The sequence below is a fragment of the Pseudorca crassidens genome, chromosome 1 (genome assembly GCF_039906515.1).
Source record: "Pseudorca crassidens isolate mPseCra1 chromosome 1, mPseCra1.hap1, whole genome shotgun sequence".
Taxonomy (NCBI): Eukaryota; Metazoa; Chordata; class Mammalia; order Artiodactyla; family Delphinidae; genus Pseudorca; species Pseudorca crassidens.
This window is the reverse complement of record NC_090296.1, coordinates 183,180,406-183,199,224: the sequence shown is the minus strand read 5'-3', so window position 1 is coordinate 183,199,224 and position 18,819 is coordinate 183,180,406. Positions and strand designations below refer to the sequence as shown.

Below are 18,819 nucleotides of genomic sequence, written 5' to 3'. Positions count from 1 at the left end.
ACGTGTTGAGAAGAAATACAGCTTTTCATCTAAACTAAGTGAAGAAGCTAAGTTTTGAAGTCACTCTACAGGGTTCTGTGCATAGATTTATGTATTTGTGAACTCTGTATAGAGCAATCACTGCTTTGTGATCTCCCAAGTTCAGTTTAATTCAGAGTGATGCTACACCGAAATCATTATCATCAAGCCACTATTTTTCACTCCAAATCTATCACTGCTGACAGTACACTTAGAAGTCATACATACAGTTTTTAAGGGGTTACAACCAAAAGGAAAGTCTTTTCAAGTTATGTGTGAAGACAATCTACTAAACATCTGAAATTATAATGATTCTGTCTTCTCTGACTTTATCCCCAAGGTATTTCCTTCCTCTCACATTTAGGATTATCTGGGGAACATGATGTGCTTTGCTCTGTATGAATTTAGAGACAGAGAAGCTACTGTGCTACTGTCTACTTAGAAGATTTTATTGACTTCTGGAAGCATTTGCTGGTCCCTGAATTATTTCTTCCTTTTCCCCCAATGGAAAACTGGTCATCATTCAGTTGGATCTTCTAGATTTTTCAGTGGAAAAGGCAACGTCTTACAATGTTATCGGCTCCCACCCTGAGGTCCTGGGTTTACCAGTGTCTTGAAGACTGTTCACAGAGCAGTCCTGGCAGCAGAAGGCATGGTGGCGGGGGAGAGGCACACGGGGAAGAGGAGGAAATGCCGGGCGTCAAGAAAGGGGCAGTGAAAGTGGAAATGGAAAAATCAGGAAAGCCAAACGCTGTGCGACACAGGCATTTCAGCCCTGCTCCGAGGAGGTGCACACAGTTCATTGCACAGAGTTTTCTGCGGACTAGCCAAGCGATAAAGGCTTGCTGGACATGTGAACGGAACAGAACAAGCTTTTAAACGCTGATATGTTTAAAGGCGTTGTGCCTAGAACAATGTCAAGGTTTTTGCCAATGTTGTCCATCTATATTTTAGCCAAAAATATTCAGTGCTTTCTGTACACCATGCATTCTTCAAAGTACTTCGTATAAAGTAAATGATTTAATCCTTGTGAGAGTTCTATGAGGTGGAAGCAGTATTCTTACCATTTTCCGGCTGAGAAAAATAAGACAAAGGAAGATTACATAATTTACCTAAAACCATGGAGCAGGTAGCAAGTGGGTAAACCAGGATTTGCACCTAATGGTCTTGTTGCAAAGCTGACATAAATGCTATTTAGTATTAATAGTAGACTCAGCTGGATGGCTGTATGTAATAAACGATTGCACTTAATAACTAATGTTGATTGAACATGAGTAACCACTTAAATTTAGAATTGGCACTTTTATAAATTACAGTGATGGAATATTCCTTTCCTCTCTATATGAATTTTCTTTCCACTTTTCTATCCCATAGAATTGGTGGTCGCATTTTATAAGATTTTTGTACAAATCATCTTTAAATCAACTTGAATTTAAACAGAGGAAGCACTGAATTCATAATGTCACTTTTTAAAAATGAATAAGCTACTTGCTTCCAAAAAGGAGACACGCTTCTTAATGTATCTTTGGACAGGACAAAGATACGCCTATTCTTGTATTTTATTTTTCTTTTTAGAAAAATACAATAAATTTGATAGCAAATTGAAGATAGCACCATGATGTGTTCAGAATGCAAAGAAATAAAAAAGCATATATCTAGCTTTATGTTGGCCATGTACTAAATATTATCTAATAAACTGAGTTCTGTGTTTCTGAATGGAAAGTAAAAAATAACTATGAAGCTCAAGTAGCTTTCTTATTTGCAGGTAAGGTAGATAACCATCAAATATATATCTCATCTATATCCTCTACCTTCTCCACTTTCACTCTTAATCAATTTAAAACTTTGTTCTGCATTACTCTGAGGTCTAAAAAAATACGCAAAGATTACAGAGTTGTCAGAAAGTCCAAGAAAAATTTCAGAGGTGGTCTCTTAGGACCCTAAAAAGGATTATAAGTCTATAGATTCTATATAAATCTATAAAAATATGATTTGCTTTTTGAAATTTTCTGGCTCTATTCCCCTCCAACGCTTTGATGTGGGTCCTCACTATCTTTCATCTGTATTTAGTCTATTCAATTTTGATGCTACTCCCAGGGATGTTTTTATTTGTTTGTTCATTTTTTGTTTTGTTTTTGAATGCGGGCTACTGTCCTAGAAAGGAATCCTGATGGATCCATTTGAGTTTTCATGGGGTCTAGACTGCTCTAGCCCCACAGACCTAACCACAGACCCCTTGGACCCACTTATTCTAAAAGTGGATGAAACCCCTCCCGGTTTTACCTGTCATTCTCAAACCACGTGACTGCATTTTTCCAGTGAATATCTGTTGGGCCTTTCATGATTCTCCTGGCTTCTCTCTTATAGACATAAACAGCATAGAGATCCTGTTTATACTGGGTTTTATAGGGATGTATTTTCACTTAATTTTGTTGCATATGTTTTCCATAGCTTATAGGCTTTGTTAACTAGGCTTTGACTTTAAAAAAATTATTTAAAATACTTTTTAAAAATTGAAGTATCATTTACATACCATTAAGTTCACCCATATAAAGTTTACAATTTAATGGGTTTAGTATATTTATGAAATTGTATTACAATCACAATAAAAATTTAGAATATTTTCATCACCCCATAAAGAAACCCCATATTCATTAGCAGTCACTCCCTACCCCATGCTCTTTAGCCTTAAGTAACCACTAATCTACTTCTGTCTCTACACATCTGCTATCCTGGGCATTTCATATAAATGGTATCATACAGTATGTGCTCTATTGTGATTGGAAGGATGTGACAGAGAAATAAACACTGTCATTTTTTAAGTTCTTCATCTCGAATGGGGAACAGCAACAATTCCATGATAGATTTTATGGTGACCGGTTTGCATGTGATTTGAAGCTGGTTTCCTAATACGGGACAATAAAGCACCACTTGAAAATATGGCATAGTTAATAATAATGATGATGGAAAATAACAATAAAATGGAATACATAAATTTTACTATGTGCCAAGACTATTCTAAGCACTTCTCATATATCAACATATTTAACATTCACAGAAATCTATGATGGAAGTGCTATTTTTATCAACCCCATTTTATTGATGAAGAAACTGAGGCAAAGTGAAATGAAGAAACTCACCCAAGCTAGTCGGTGGCAGAGCCAGAGTCCACGTCCAGGTAGTCTGACTGGACACCTTGTTCCTAACCACTATTCTACACTGCCTCTCTGATGTTTAGGTGTTTTGTCAGATACCATTCTCTTCCAAGTTGGCAATACTAGAAAACAACATAGGGTAACTTATGCTCTAATTTGCTTTCTTGTTACTCATTTTTCACAGCACTGCTATTTTAGTGGCATATAAAAACTAGGGGGACAAAAAAAATCATTGTTTTTTAGTTCCAAACATAGTCCTTTAAACTTTTGCAAAATACTTTTTTTTCCTATCTTAACTAAAACATAATCTGAAAATCCTCGTTATTTGTAGCAGGCTGGCTATTTAAAAAATGGTTACTTCTTCCTAAAATATATTCGACATACAGTTGACCATATTCACTACGAATAACCAAAATTTGCCTTTTTATTTATAACAAAGAAAGTCTTAAAGTAGTATATCACTAAATGTATAAGACATTAAAGTATTAGTCAGTACGGTGAATGTTTGATCAACCTGAACGAAATGAGTTATAATCATGTAAATTTTCACAGGACTTTAAGAGAAGAAGGGAAAGAAATAGTCCACATTTCTACATGAAACTTGGCAGAGCTGGGATAATAGCTCTCATTTTTCTTCTGTCCTGAATCGGCCCATCCAAGAATCATTCTGCTTCCCTTGAGAGAAAAAGAATCTCTCCTGTTTAATAAGTTACTAGAAAAGAGTTTAAAAAGCATGTTCTAAGATACCTTTTCATGATTATATTTTCAGATCCCCTTTTCTGTGGTCCAGGAACCCTCTCCTAAACGTCTCCAAGCCCAAACCCTGTCTTTTGCTTGACATAGAGACCTGGAGCTCTGTGACCCCTGTGCTCACCTAGGGTGCATGAATTCTGATTTTATGTAATATGTATGTACCTATGTATATGTGTGTGTATGTATGCATGTATATATATATATATAGTAGCTGAGTATCAGCTGCCTTTGCTGGAAACATGGTGGGGTGTGTGGGAGAGACTCAAACTCCAGAAGACTGACTCCTAAGCAGAATCCTTTTCACCAGCCCTGGTCATAAAGAGAGCAAATGCTTTAACAGCACCAAAAACCAAAGTCACATTTTTGCACTGCCTTGGTGTAGTGATATTTTAATATGAAAGCAGCAACAGAATTAAACAGCATTCAGGTTTAGCTCTTGAGTCCCAGGGGCTTGCCTCTAAGTGAATCAGTGTAAGACACCACAGAAGGCATATCTTTCATGGGCAGGATATATCACACGGTACTATTTTGGAAATCAGATAGAATGACTCCTCAGAAAGCAACTGTGCCAGCTGTGAAACTGTACAAATGTATTTATAATTATTTTTGACATTTTCTGGGTAGTTTTGTAAAGAAAATCTAAGTGTAATTATACTTCACATTTAGAAGCATGATAAGTGATAGCATATTTTTTCAAGTTACTATTCACTTGCTAGGGTAGCATTTTAAATCCCTTAAGCAGAGCTCTCAATTTAAGTTCTGCTTGAATTATACTTGGTTGCATGTATTTCTTATATATCCACTAACTTCCAGCTTTCTAACCCTTTTTACTGATTCATTTAAAATTAATTAAATTACATAAATGTATGTGAGTATTAGGCTTACATTTTAAATTTTGTTGAAAATTAATTCAAAGGACAACACTGCTGCATGTTAGAAAGGGGATGATGCAGAAGGAAGAGAGGAATTACTTGTGTAATTAAAGGATGGAGAAACTATTATCTCTTAACATGTAGCTAAGTCCAACCATTATGAAATGATCTCTTTCGATTGATTTTTACGTATGTACAAAATACGTAACTGCAGAACATTTTATAAATATGAAGCAAAGATAAAATGGCTAGATTATAAATGTGCTTCCAAACGGCAGTGCTTTCCAGAAACTTACCAGTCGTGCAGTTTTCAAATTCAATGTCATCAATTGCAGCTCCTCCTCGCAGATCCCTTGTTCTGATACCTTGAAATATGACTTCAAAATTCCTTAACTTTCCTAGAAGGATGACAGCCTTTTGCCAATGATCACCAGAGTTCTGCTTACTTCCTTGCCATACTTTTGATAGTCCTTTCTCTGTCTGAAGGTAGAGAAGTCTGCATTAGGCAGATGATTAAACACAAAAGAAGGAAAAAAACACAACTACAATTATTTAGAACAGAAGCATTTGATCAATGAAAACTGATTAAAAAAACTGATAACATTCATGATATATTTTACCTCATCCAAACAGAAGCTCCTTAATCTACTAGGTACTCCCAAAAGCAATACTAGCAAGACTAGCAGTAAACTTGTTTGGCTATTTTCAGAGACATCATTATTAGAAAGTGGCCTACTCAGTTCAATCCACTTCTCCTTGCTTGCCCACAAAATTCTCAATGGATATTTGGTGGAATCTGAACAGTTTACAGGTGCCCTGGGTTTACAGCTCTAGGTACCCTTCCCACCAACTTTCTACTCACGTTCTTGAATCATTGGTATTGCACCTTCCTTTACAGAGCTTAAATAACTTACATAAGGAAAGAGAAGAGAGAGATAAGAGGAGGAATATGTGGGAGAAATCACATATCCCTGATGGATATGATAAGAAATTGTGAAGTGAATTGAGCACAGAGGGAAAGTGATCATTTCTAGGACCAGATTTCAAAAATTCTATTATATGATTTTGGATATTTATAAAATTCTACTATAATGATTATATGAGCACCAACAATAATTATTTTATACCAAATTATTCAATGGTAAAGGAAAAATTAATTTTCTAAGAAAAATTATTTAAATATCTCCTCTTGAGACAAAAGTTTCCTTCAGCAACAGAATACAAAGAAACTATAAGGGACGCATGCATGCACAGTTGGGGCAAATTATGAACAATAAGATACAAGACGACTGAAACCCAACTGCCACTTCTGAGGTGCCAGAAGCAAAAAGCAGGGGACTGTGCATGATTCCTGCGCACAGCACCACCAAGGGGGTGGGCAGACCACCTAAGCCATTCCTCCAGCCCGACCCCATACCCTCACGCCATTTAAGGGACCCCCTCCCCCACCACCCCCCCGCCTCAGGGAGCGAGCAAGGGAACCTGGCACTCGTTTTCACTCGCTTGTGCTGTAGCATGAGTCCCAATAAAGCCTTGCCTGAATTTCTTGTCTGACCTCTTCTCAATTTCTATTGATTAAAGAGTGCAAGAACCTGGGTCAGTAACACTCTGAATGTGTAAGGTTGGTCTGCTAGCAGTACAATATCCTAATATATGAACAATCCTGGTATAACATGACATGACATGGTATGACATGACATGTAGCATAACCCTAATGACACAAAAAAATGAGACCAAGAGTAAACCAGAATATAAGTCAGTCGAGCACAAGGACAAGGCTTAGACTGTATGTGTTGCTCTTTGCTATTCTGGGCATAGTCCTTATTGGGAATTAGAGGTTAACACATCATGATGATGGATATATAGGAAAGAAAGAGAAAAAATATATAGAATTATGTTTATGGTTACGCCCCCAAAATTAATATTTCAGGGTCCGGTATTGTGTTTTCATGATGAATTCACAAGTAAACTTTGTCACTGAAGCTTATAATCAAAACAGTGGAATAGAAGAGAATATTTAATGGAACGGCATCTAGAAAAGCAAGCAAGATGTTCCAACTGATTTATAGCACACAACTGTGATATACATGATTTACGGATTTCTAAAAAAATGTACACTAAAGAAAAAAGAGAAATGCTTGAAGAGGGCATCTAAAAGAGTTACACATTCATAGACCCATGCTTTAGGGGAACTAATGTTAATAAATGTGGCTGACACCTTGTTCTGTTAAAGGAGAGACAGATCAATCAAGCAGCTCTTCTGTAGAATAACAGAGAGAAAGTAGAACTCTGTATCCGTTACTCTAAAACTAACTTTGCAAAACAGCTAACAGTGCATAGACAGAGCTTTCAACATCCTCCCCAAAACAACCAACACATTTTTACACCCAGAGACACACGTAGCTTCTTCACTGAAGGGGATGGGAAAGTCACACCTTCTTAATGGAATTTCGTATCTGTTTAATGACTAAGGAAGAGAAGCTTTTTCAGCGTTAGTCTTTGACTGTCAGTGATGTCTTAGTGATTTGGAACCAAAGGAATTATTAGTTAAATTAAAGATTAAAGTAGAGGGCATCTAACACTTAGCAATATAACAGGCATAGATAAAAGTCTGTTTTAATTAACAAACTTAATTCACTTTGCTAATTTTTCCTATTAGTCGGTTTCAGCAACTCATACACTATGCCAATCCCCAAAAGGGTTTTCAACAAAGAAGGTTGTGTGATCACTTTAACCAATAAAATACAAACCATTTCTTAAATCTGACACCTGGCTTTCTAATAAATGAGATTTAAATAATATACTCATTGTCATTTTATGTGGTAGGAAAAAAATGAGGGTTAAGTCTTTAAGAAAACCAACCATGGATCAACCTAATGATGGGTTATTATAATATATCACTCTAACATATTTGCTCTCATTCAACTCTGGATATAACATACCAAATCATATTCCCACGACTATCAAAAGTATTAATCCAAATGTGCAATGGAGATTTATTTATTTATTGACTTATCCAGCCAGTCCTTTTCATCACTTATTCAGCAAATATTTGATGCTCACACAGTTGCCATATACTACGTTAGACACCAGGAATAAGAAGGTGAAAAGAGAGGAAGCCTACCCTGTGATGGTAATCATTTAATAGAGGTGAGTCATAAAAGTAAATTACCATAAAATTACTATAGAAACATAAAACAGAGCAACTTTTAAAGAAGTGGTTATATATCCATTCCCCCAATTGTTGTTCTGCACACACTGTTGCTTTATTTAGTTAAAATTCTGATAACAATTCTTTCTAAATACTTTAAGAGAAAAATCTCTCAATTCCAATCATGACTTTGCTACTGCCCAAGGATACATTTATGGCGTTCATGTGGTTGTTGCGTTCATGTGGTTGTTACGTTCAAGAACCCAAGGCAGTAAACATTTGAAAAGTGAGTAAACACACTAATAACTGTAAAAAATAGACACTAATACGATAATGGTTAAGTTATAGAAATTGAAAAAATACTTTCTTCTTACAATTCAACATTTTACACAACTTTGAATTTATTTCCCGAAAGTATTATGCATATCGATGATTTACCTTATGTATTGCATATTTGTTTTGGCAATATGCTTGTCTTCCTGCTTTATGCCAGTCTCATTCCCTTTGGGTTATGTAAAGAAAGGCAGTAAGGAATGCTAAAAAGATAGAGCCACTTCAAGTTATAGATATGTATTAATGGAGTATAGCCACTTGGAATTTGTTTCATATGTTTGAGGTAAAGATATAAATTAGCCCCAAATTATGAACCAATATTTCTAAAACCAATTGATCAAAACTCTTTCCTCCACTGACACCTTTAACATATTTTGAACCTGTTTCTACAGTTTCTAGGTGAATTTCTGATTTCTATTCCTCCATCAATGTCATACTTATTAAGCCACTAGATTTTCTTCTTCTGGGAAGATTTGAGTGGACTTCCTTTTCTATATTCCTCCTGCTATGAACAACTAAAACCCCCAGAGATCATATATAATTATGTATAAACAGAAGAAGACTCTGAAAAGTGGAGAGAAGGCAGATTAGCTAGGGACCTTGGGACTCAAGGGAGCACAAGGTGGTGTTTCCTAGCTTTTCCTTTTGCATCATATATTCCAAAATTGACACGAAAATCTGACAACCTGGAAATGAAACGTGAGCAGACTACTTTCTTTAGCCAAGGGACCAGGAAAGGGGAAGTCCAGCGAGAATGAAAATATTTAGATAATAATAGCTCTACAACAGCCAAATACCATAGAAAAATTACTATCTGACCCCCACTCCCAATAGCAAAGGCTGACCAGACAGCCTAGACTTTCACCTATATCATGCCCCAAGGGCCCCAAGACCTCTCCTCCCAAGTTTTTTTTTTTTAAATGAAGGAAAACTAAAAGAATACATCACCTTTAGACCTACCCTAAATGAATGGCTAAAGGAACATTTTAAACAGAAAGAAAATGATAAAAAAAAGAAATCTTGGAACACCAGGAAGGAAGAAAAAATAGCAAAGATATTAGTAAATACAATAAAATTTCCTTATCCTCTTTAATTTCTAAGTTATGTTTGATTGGTTAAGAAAAAATTAAAACACTGTCTAATATGATTCTAAATGTATATAAAGGAAATAATTAAGACATAAATATTATAAGTGGGTGAGAATAAAGACATGTAAAGGGAGTTAAGCTTTCTACACTTGAGTTGGTTAAACCTTAACATTAAAATTTAATAGGTCACATTTTTATCCTCAAAATTTTTTTTTATTCTTTTGGTTTTCTCATACATTCACTCTCCCAAATGAATCTTAGAATAATTTAATGCATAACTGAAATATTTAAATATCAAATTATTTTATCCTGAGATATCATTTATGTTTCAACTTGTTTAGGTCTCTTTTCATGCTACTAACTAAAATTTTAGAGTCTTTAATATAAATAGCTTAACACTTATTATAAATTTATCTCTAGATATATTACAGTGTGTGTTATAATGGTGATACTTCTCCATTACTGTTTTCTGACTACTGATAATACAAAGAAACAATCATATTGTCAGGATGGTGAGCTAACCATGGCTGGTGGCTCCATCACCCACTATCAATCCTGAAAAACTACGGAATCTATTGGGAAGGATGGATTTGGGGAACAGTAAAAGGAAAAGAAAGGGGGGAAGGAAGGAAGGAGGGAAGGAAGGAAGGGAGGGAGGGAGGGAGGGAGGGAAGGAGGGAGGAAGGAAGAAAAGAAGGAAGAAAGGAAGAAAGAGACAAAAACTGAGAAACACCTGGGAAGGCTATACGTTGTCTTGAACACGGGTGTCGAATAGTGGGGGTGGTGATGGTGGTGGTTTGCAGCAGTCTGGGGAAGAAGGGGGCTGAAAATAGCAATAAGAGTGTAGGTTGTAGTCGAGAGCTCCTGTATGGTCATGTTTTCCTTCCTCCTTGCTTGGAACAATGATTGCCAGACTCTTCAGAAAACAGTAATTCAACTTCAGGCTGTAATTTGTGAGGTATCAAAGCAGTTAAAAACCTTGCTCAAATGAAGAGGTGTTAAGTCCACTCTTCCTACACAATTCCCCTTAAAATTCTTAGGGATGTGAATTACAATCTACAGAGTTTGCCACCTACACTTCTGCTTCCAATATTTAAAGGTTCAAATGATGATAGGAGAAGAGATGCTGCCCAGTGGAAACTAATGGAAGTGATCAATAGTTGTTTTGTGGTACTTAGGTCTCTCTGCTGTAAGGCTCACCCTTCATTCACATTTCCTTAAATTCACCTGGATGGACACAGGCAAAGGGCTGGTATTCTGCTTTTTCCTAAATCACCGGAGAGCACCTCACATTACTATAGATGCAAGAGTTCACAGGCCAAAGTAACTGGACTCTAAGAGGCCAAATATCTACTAGAGGATGAGAATAAACTGAAGAACATATAACATCTAAAGCAGAATTTTAAAAACAGATGGAATCAGAGTTTTAAAAGGCTTTGTGCAAGGTTTCCTCTGCTGGGCAAAAGCTTTTAAGTTTAATTCGGTCCCATTTGTTTATTTTTGTTTTTATTTTCCTTATTCTAGGAGACGGATCCAAAAAAATATTGCTGTGATTTATGTCAAAGAGTGTTCTGCCTAGTTTTCCTCTAGTTTTATAGTATTCGGTCTTGCATTTAGGTCTTTAATCTCTTTTGAGTTTATTTTTGTATATGGTGCTAGAGAATGTTCTAATTTCTTGGATAATGATGCCTTTTAAGATACAACAAAACACCAAGGACATGATCTATGAAAAAAATAATTGTTAAACTGGAGTTCATTAAAATTAGAAACTTCTAGCCTGTGAAAGGTAAAATCAAAAGAATTAGAGACAAGTCACAAACTGGGGGAAAATATTTGTAAAAAATATTTCTGAGAAAGACTGTTATCCAAAATACACAAAAACGCCTAAAACTCAAAAATAAAACAAACAACCTGATTTAAAAATAGGGCGAAGACCTTAACAGATACCCCACCAAGGATGATATAGCAAATACACATATAAAAGGATGCCCCACATTATATGTCATTAGAGAAAAGCAAATTGAAACAGTAATGATATACTACTGCACAGAGGAGAAAGGCCAAAATCCAGATCACTGACAACACCAAACGCTGGTAAGGAAGTACAGCAACAGGAATTCTCAGATTGCTAGTGGAAATGCCAAAAGCCAAATAGTAGAGCTACTTTGGAAGACATTTTGGCAGCTTCTTACAAAACTAGTCATACTCTTATCATATGATCCAGCAATCTCACTCCTGGGTATTTATCCAAAGATTGCAAACTTATTTCCATACAAAAACTTGTACATGGATGTTTATAGCAACTTTATTCAGAATCGTCAAAACTCAGAAGAAACCAAGATGTCCTTCAGTAGGTGAATGGATAAATAAATTCACCTACATGGTGCATTCTTACAATGGGATTTTTTTTTCAGTGCTAAAACGAAATGAGCCATCAAGCCATGGAGGAAACGTAAATGCATATTACTAAGTGAAAAATGCCAATCTGGAAAAGCTACATACGATATGATTTCAACTATTGTAGGAAAGGCAAAATCATGCAGACAGTAAAAGGATCAGTGGTCACCAGGAGGAGGGGGAGAAGAGATGAAGAGACAAAGCACATAGGATTTTTAGGACAGTGAAAATATTCAGCATGGTATTACATATACCACTATATACTTTTGTCCATACCCATAGAATGTACACCACCAAGAGTGAACCCTAAAGTAATGGACTTTGGGTGATGATGACGTATCCAAGTAGGTTTAATATACTTAGTAAAAAAAAAAAAATGTACCATTTTGGTGAGTGATGTTGATCATGAGGGAGACAGGGAGTAGATGGGAAATCTCATTTGTTGTAAACCTAAAATTGTTCTTTAAAAAATAGTTTTGTTCTGTTTTTTTAAAAAGAAACTACCAGAAATCTTAAGGAAGTTTAAGAAGTAGTTGGAATGGGTAATTTGAGAACATGAAGGATTGAGGGATATTAAAAAATAATTGATTTCAGAAAAAAACTGAACTAGGATTGAAACTTCTAGAAGCCAGATATGAGATATGAAAGATGAAATGGAATTATTATCTCAAAATACAGTATGCGTCCTACTGATGTGCCTCCAGGCTCTGAAGTCAGACAGTCAGGTTGAAACCTGAGCTCTGCCCCTACTAGCAGTTATTTCACCTATAAAATGGAGAGTAAATGTGTTTACCTCACAGCATTGCTGTGAGGATTAAAATAAGTAATGTTAACAGAGAACCTACATTAGTTGTTGGTATTATACTGTAATAATATTTATTATTAACAAATGCAAAAATGCTAAATGCAAAAATAAAAAGAATTAAACATTATGAGTGAAAAGATAAGAGATGTGAGTAGATTTAGAAAGTCCACATTTGAATGCAAGAGTTCCAGGAAAAAAGAGAGAATAGATTTTGGAGAAGCAATAATCAGAAAGAACCATAAACGAAATTTCTGAGATAGGAACAGCTCAAGGTTTTAAGATCAAGGCACTTCCTGGTGAAATCTCTAAACTCAGAGTTTAAAAGAAAATGTCTCAAACTTCCAGAAATAGGAAGTAGTTGACTTACAAAAAATGAGAATTATATTGGTAATCAGGGTCCTCTCAACTAAAATACTAAGTATAGAAAACAGTGGAACAAAATTTTCAGGCTTCTGAGGAAAACAAAGCAGAAGCAAAAGAAAACAAAGGCTAAACAAAAATGGTGATCCTAGAACCTACACCTAAGCCAACAGATCTGTGTTAACTACAAAGGTAAAAGCATAAAAACTGTGTTCTTGTCCTTTTGAGGGGCTTGTCATTTATTCCTGCTGTGGAAAGGTCTAGAACAAGTCACACTCCCTTTGCCAATATTCATAGCACCTCTAATGTTAGAAGGATCATTATATTCACTCTGATATACTCCTCTAGAATACCACTGCCATGAAAATTGTCATGACATTCTGGAAAAGCCAGAACTAAGAGATGGTAAACATATCAGTGGCCGCCAGTGATTCAGGGTGTGTGAAGGGAATTGAATAGTAAAGCACGGGGGATCTTTTAAGGCCATGAAACTTTTCTGTAGAGCATTATAATGGTAAATGTGAGACACCGAGCATTTGTCAAAACCCACAGAATTTTACAGTAAGAAAGTAACCTTAATGTATGCAATTAAAAAAAAATCTTTAGGAGGTTGCAATATCCCAGGAAGGAAGGCAAAATGTGACCAAACTATATAAATGTATTACAAATGTATGAAACAAGGTCATTGAGGCTAAGACTCACGTCTATTGCAACAGAAAAATGGTATTAAGGAAAAATAGAAGATCTGAATAAAGTATGGACTTCAGTCACTAATAATGTATTACACTGGTTCATTAATTGTGACAAACGTGTCATCTTAATAATGTAAGATATTAATAATAGGGGGAACTTGGGTGTGGGGTATACAGGAACTCTCTGCGCAATCTTTGAAACAATTACATGAATCTAAAACTATTCTAAAATAAAACATTTAAATAAATGTCATTTTAAAATATATAAATGTATATATCTATATAAAAATATATAGTGTAATTTCCACGAGTAACTAAAAATTATCAAGTCAAATTTGAGAAAGTCAGAAAAAGTAAGAACTATAAGAACTATTTGATCTCTACTCATTTTTAAGATAATAGAGCACAGCTTCCAAATATTCCACTTAAATAAAACTTTCTTTTTGTGTTTGGCATGTTCATGAATTATTTTTGCTATCAATTTTTTTGAAATTTCATCAACTTTTAAAAAATTTAAAATACTTTTAAATAAACATAATGCTCACAAAACATTAAGCACATAAAAAAGATGCAATGTCGTACAGGAATCATTCTGAACCAAAGTCATTTAATACATGTTTGGTCCTAATCACTGGTATAGCAACCAAATTTTGTCTTCTGCCTCTAGATAAGACTAAAATATTGATTAATGATGCCACATGGTACTAAAACCCTTCATTGCCATAATAAAATATTTTTTAAATATCTTTTAAGAAATGGAAAGGAGTGGCTAGAATTTAGTATAATATCTGTATCTAGCAGATAAATATTGATAATTCTTTAAATCATCTAAATATTAAGTATTTGAAAAAGTAAATACTAGAAATTTATAGTCTTTAAACCTCCAAACATTTTCAAATATTTAAAGTTTATATATAGTTTAATCCTATTTTGAATTTTCAAAAATAGAATGAAATCAAGTCCAGGCTATTTTAAATGTGCATCAAATCTCTTCCACAGAAATATCTTGCAAACAGCTATTTTTCTGGGAGTAAAATCTGTGGTCAGTGGCTCTTGTGCTTACAGGAGGTTTTCTGCTCTGACAGAATGATTTTGAAGTTTTGACTAATATGCTCACTGAACAGACACGTGTGGTTTTAGACGTACATTCGCTGAAAACATTTTAAACAGTATGTCCTCATGTTTTCCTAGAATAATGCTCCTTTAAATTTAAAACATTTATTTCTTGATAGTTTTCTTTAAAATTTTAGGCAACCAATATGGGGGTCTTAGGCAAGGTACGCAGTTTAATGCAAAGCACAGAGATCAATAAAGCTGCAGTTGTATAATTTCTTACAATCACCGTTTTTTGTTTTTTTGTTTTTTTCTTACCATTCCAATCTTTCTGTTTTCCAGGGTTTCCAAGTACAGAATCATAACATCATTTACGCTGTACAAGATGGAAAGTTTAGTTTCTCTTTCATTCATACACATACACAAATTTGATATATATATTTCCCAGTATGAGTGATTATCTTTTTCCCTTCAAATGTCACCTTGGAGAAGCCTTCCCAGGACCTTCAGGGTGGGTTCCATTCTCACGCATATGGCATCACCCTGCTTTAATGTTTATGGCACTTTTACCTCTCATTTTCCAGTATCATCTCGTGTTTTAATTATTTCAATAATTCTTCATTGTCTGTCTTCACCACTACAAGTTAAAGTCCATGAGGACAAAAGCTTTCTCCATCTTATTAACCTCTGCATCTCCCATGCCTTTGGCACCGTGTAGGCACTATAAAAGCATTTGTTTAATCAATGAATACATACTTAATTCAAACTGGGGAATTAAGATGTTGCGTGGAACTGTTAGTCCTGGCTGAAAATAGCCTTCTTTATAAAAATTCTACTGGATTTCTGATTCTTTCTCTGATATAGGTAAAAACTAGTTTTAATGTGTTTAAATTGAATACCTTGTCATAACAAACATTTAAAAATCCACTAACAGGTATGTTCTCTAAACAGTGAGTTACTATATTCATAGAGGTAATTTCCTCAGACATAAACTGTAATTGCTTTAAATCTTAGTTGACACAAAAAGGAGTAAGAATTATTTATAATAAGAAATAGGCTGTGGAGCTGATTGTTCTGACAAAGTTACATTCAGAATGAGTCTTGCGAGGTCTTTACTCACTTTAAAGAAAGGGCTCGCTAACCCAGTAAAACTTCCCAATCTATGATATTCAAGGTGATTTCCTACTTAGTGGTTGATGGCTTGTTTCTACTGTCTTTCACACTACCTTTGGTTCCTGAAGGAGAAAAACATTCATATGGTTGAACATAGAAGAATAATGGGAAAAAATAAAAAATGAGGAGTATTTAGGAAGCATCTGGCAGGAAGAATAATAAGAGGTGGCAGCAAGGTCTGGAACAGAATGTCAGTCATGAATGATTGTATGGCATGCTGCCATTCATGAGGGCTGATAACCACTCGATGCAAACAGAACAGCATTTTATGACAAAATTATTGGACATAACTCAGCTCACTGTCTTCCTCCAGGGGTGGGGAATAATGAGAGAGAGAATAAAACAAACATATGTGTGTGAAACAGCAAATGTGTACAGAGCAATGACAAACCTCAAGGTAAGATCCTTGTGCAAAGTTTTCTTCCAAAAGGGACACTGGTATACAGTGTTTATACAATGTGAATAATGGTCTTTCAGTAGAGTACTTAAAAAATAAAATTCCCAATTTAAAATAGTAAATAGTAGGCACAAAATTATAGGTATAAAGGTATTACTACACAGAAAAATATATATTATGTGTGTATAAAGAATGAGAATGTCTGACTTGCATAAATCATTGGATTCACCAAAACAGGAATGCTGTTTGGTATTTAACAAAGTCAAATATATCCACACTTTTACTCTGAAAATATATTAACGAAATAAAAAGTAAATTGAATAAAGGATTACAAACCTAAAATCTGAGCATAAAGATGAAAAGATAATATTAGTATGAGAATTAAATTAATAACAAAAGAATAAGTCTAGTCATCAATTCACACGGGATAGGAATTAAGTAGGATAAACAAAGGTTTATTAATTACAGATTAGAACCCCAACATGATAAAATGAATTTATCATTTTTCTACTTACTTAACCCGTATACTGAGTATCAAGTCTAGGTTAGACACCCTTCTATTTGCTGATAAAATGTTATAATGATAGAAACACAACCTAATATTCAGCTTGTTTTAAATAATCTCAAAGTAGACATGTTTAACTTGCTCACTACATTTTAATATTCCCTATTGCAAGTAATGAAAGAAATGAATATCTATGATTCACATGAATGTTGAATTTTAATTTAAGTCAATTATTATTAGGTTCTTGTATAGGCCATTAATTGACACGGGTGTCAAGAAGAAAAGTAAGAAGCTGTTATGATTTAAGGGACTCACAAATAAATGGAAACAAAACCACCATGCAACTATTTAACTTGAATGTGAGCAAATCCTATTATATTACAGAAAAATAATATAGTACTTTGGTGGGGTTTCAGTAAACTGAAGGACCTGTGTGAAATTAGGAAGGTGTGAAAAAGAGTATAGCATTTGAACTGGGCTTTGAAACCAAACAGAATATCACCAAGTACATAAAGTATATGAGGACATTCCAAGTAAAGAAAATCACATGACTGCAGACAGTGGGATATGGAAGTACTGGAATATTTGGGGAACCCTGAATAGTCTGATATGGTTAGAATATCAAAAGTATGTTAAAGACTGAGGATGTAAGACTCAGACATAGAGACCAAGACCATACAATGGAAAGTGTCTTTAATTCCTTTGTGAGGGTTTAAGAGCTCAATCCTATAGCCAATGGAAAGCCGCCTAAAATTTTTTTTTTTAAAGTTCTCTAACTAGGGATCAAGCCTGGGGCCCAGCAGTGAGAGTGCCAAATCCCAACAACTGGACCACCAGGGAATTCCCTACAATTTTTAAATACGGGAGTAACCTGACCAGATCTGCTTTAGAAAGATCTGCTCTTTAGTAGAAAGAGCTGAAGACCCTGGGCAGGATGGATTCATGGCAACTAATCCTGGAGCGATGGAGGAAAGAAATGGATGCAATATATAAGTAGACTGGGATAGGGCAGGTGTCATCAAGAAGGTATGAAATGTGGGGAGCAAAGGCTGAGGGCTCTAAGAGTAGATATTTCTATGGAATGAATGGGAGACATATGGGGCTGCACTGAAGATCTAGTTGAAATTGGAAATCAAATTCCTAATGGAACTGATATAATACACAGCTTTCTCAGTAGTCCAAAAGCAAAAACTAGAAATCAGATAAAGATTGTGGAAAATGTGGATGTAAAGTGTGTAAAGCAGAGCTGAGAAAACTTAGGGCTACAGCATTTGTCAGAAGAAGGCACATGCTTAGAAATCAGCCTTTTCATACACAGTGACTCTGAATCTTAGCTGTGTCACTTACTAGTGGGTGACTTTGGGCAATCACTCAATTTATTCCAGCCTCTGTTTCCTTAGCTGTGAAATGGAGATGACAGCAAAACTCATTCACAACCCTTTATTTCAAACCTCTATGACAAAAAATGAGATTTTTTAATTCAGAATTTTTCAAAATTTGGGCAGATATTATGGTTCACATACTATATTTTAGGTGTATATCCAGCAAGTTTATACTATCAATTCCCTAATAAAATATATGAATACTTTGGAAGTAAAATATATGACTATTTACATTCAATGGGATAAATAAAGACTACCAATAGCCTCATGTCAGTTTGTATCAGGTTTTCATGTTGAGTGAGTTAAAACGTTTTTTAAAAAATTTCAGAGCTTTTTATATTTTGAATTTATAGGTAGGGTAGTGTGTGAACCGGTAGCATCTAATTCATAGGGCTGTGATGATTAAAAGAGTATGTAAAGGATTTTGAAGATCATCTACCACACGGGAAATGATAGCTCTTACGATGGGGATGATGGCTGTGACCATGACAAAGAAGAGGCAGAGATTAAGAGAATAAGGAGGATTGGGGGTCACCATGAGATAGAAGATAATGATTAGTAATTTGAGAAATAAAGTAACAAAAGGTAGTATTCAGAGATTAGTATTTCAGAGTTAAAGAATTCAGAATTAGAGCAATTTCAAGTAAAGAAATGTTTTCCAAGGTGTTGCTGGAAGCAGGTAAAC

At 35.0% G+C, this 18,819-nt stretch overlaps 1 protein-coding gene across 1 annotated transcript in view; it reads right to left on the bottom strand.

Annotated features, from left to right (window-relative positions):
* MALRD1 (MAM and LDL receptor class A domain containing 1) overlaps positions 1 to 18,819 on the bottom strand; it is a 596,783-nt gene that overhangs the window by 207,719 nt on the left and 370,245 nt on the right. The window contains exon 30 of the mRNA XM_067730697.1: positions 5,095 to 5,278. Within this exon, the coding sequence (XP_067586798.1) occupies positions 5,095 to 5,278 (184 nt within the window). The remainder of the gene's footprint in view (positions 1 to 5,094; positions 5,279 to 18,819) is intronic.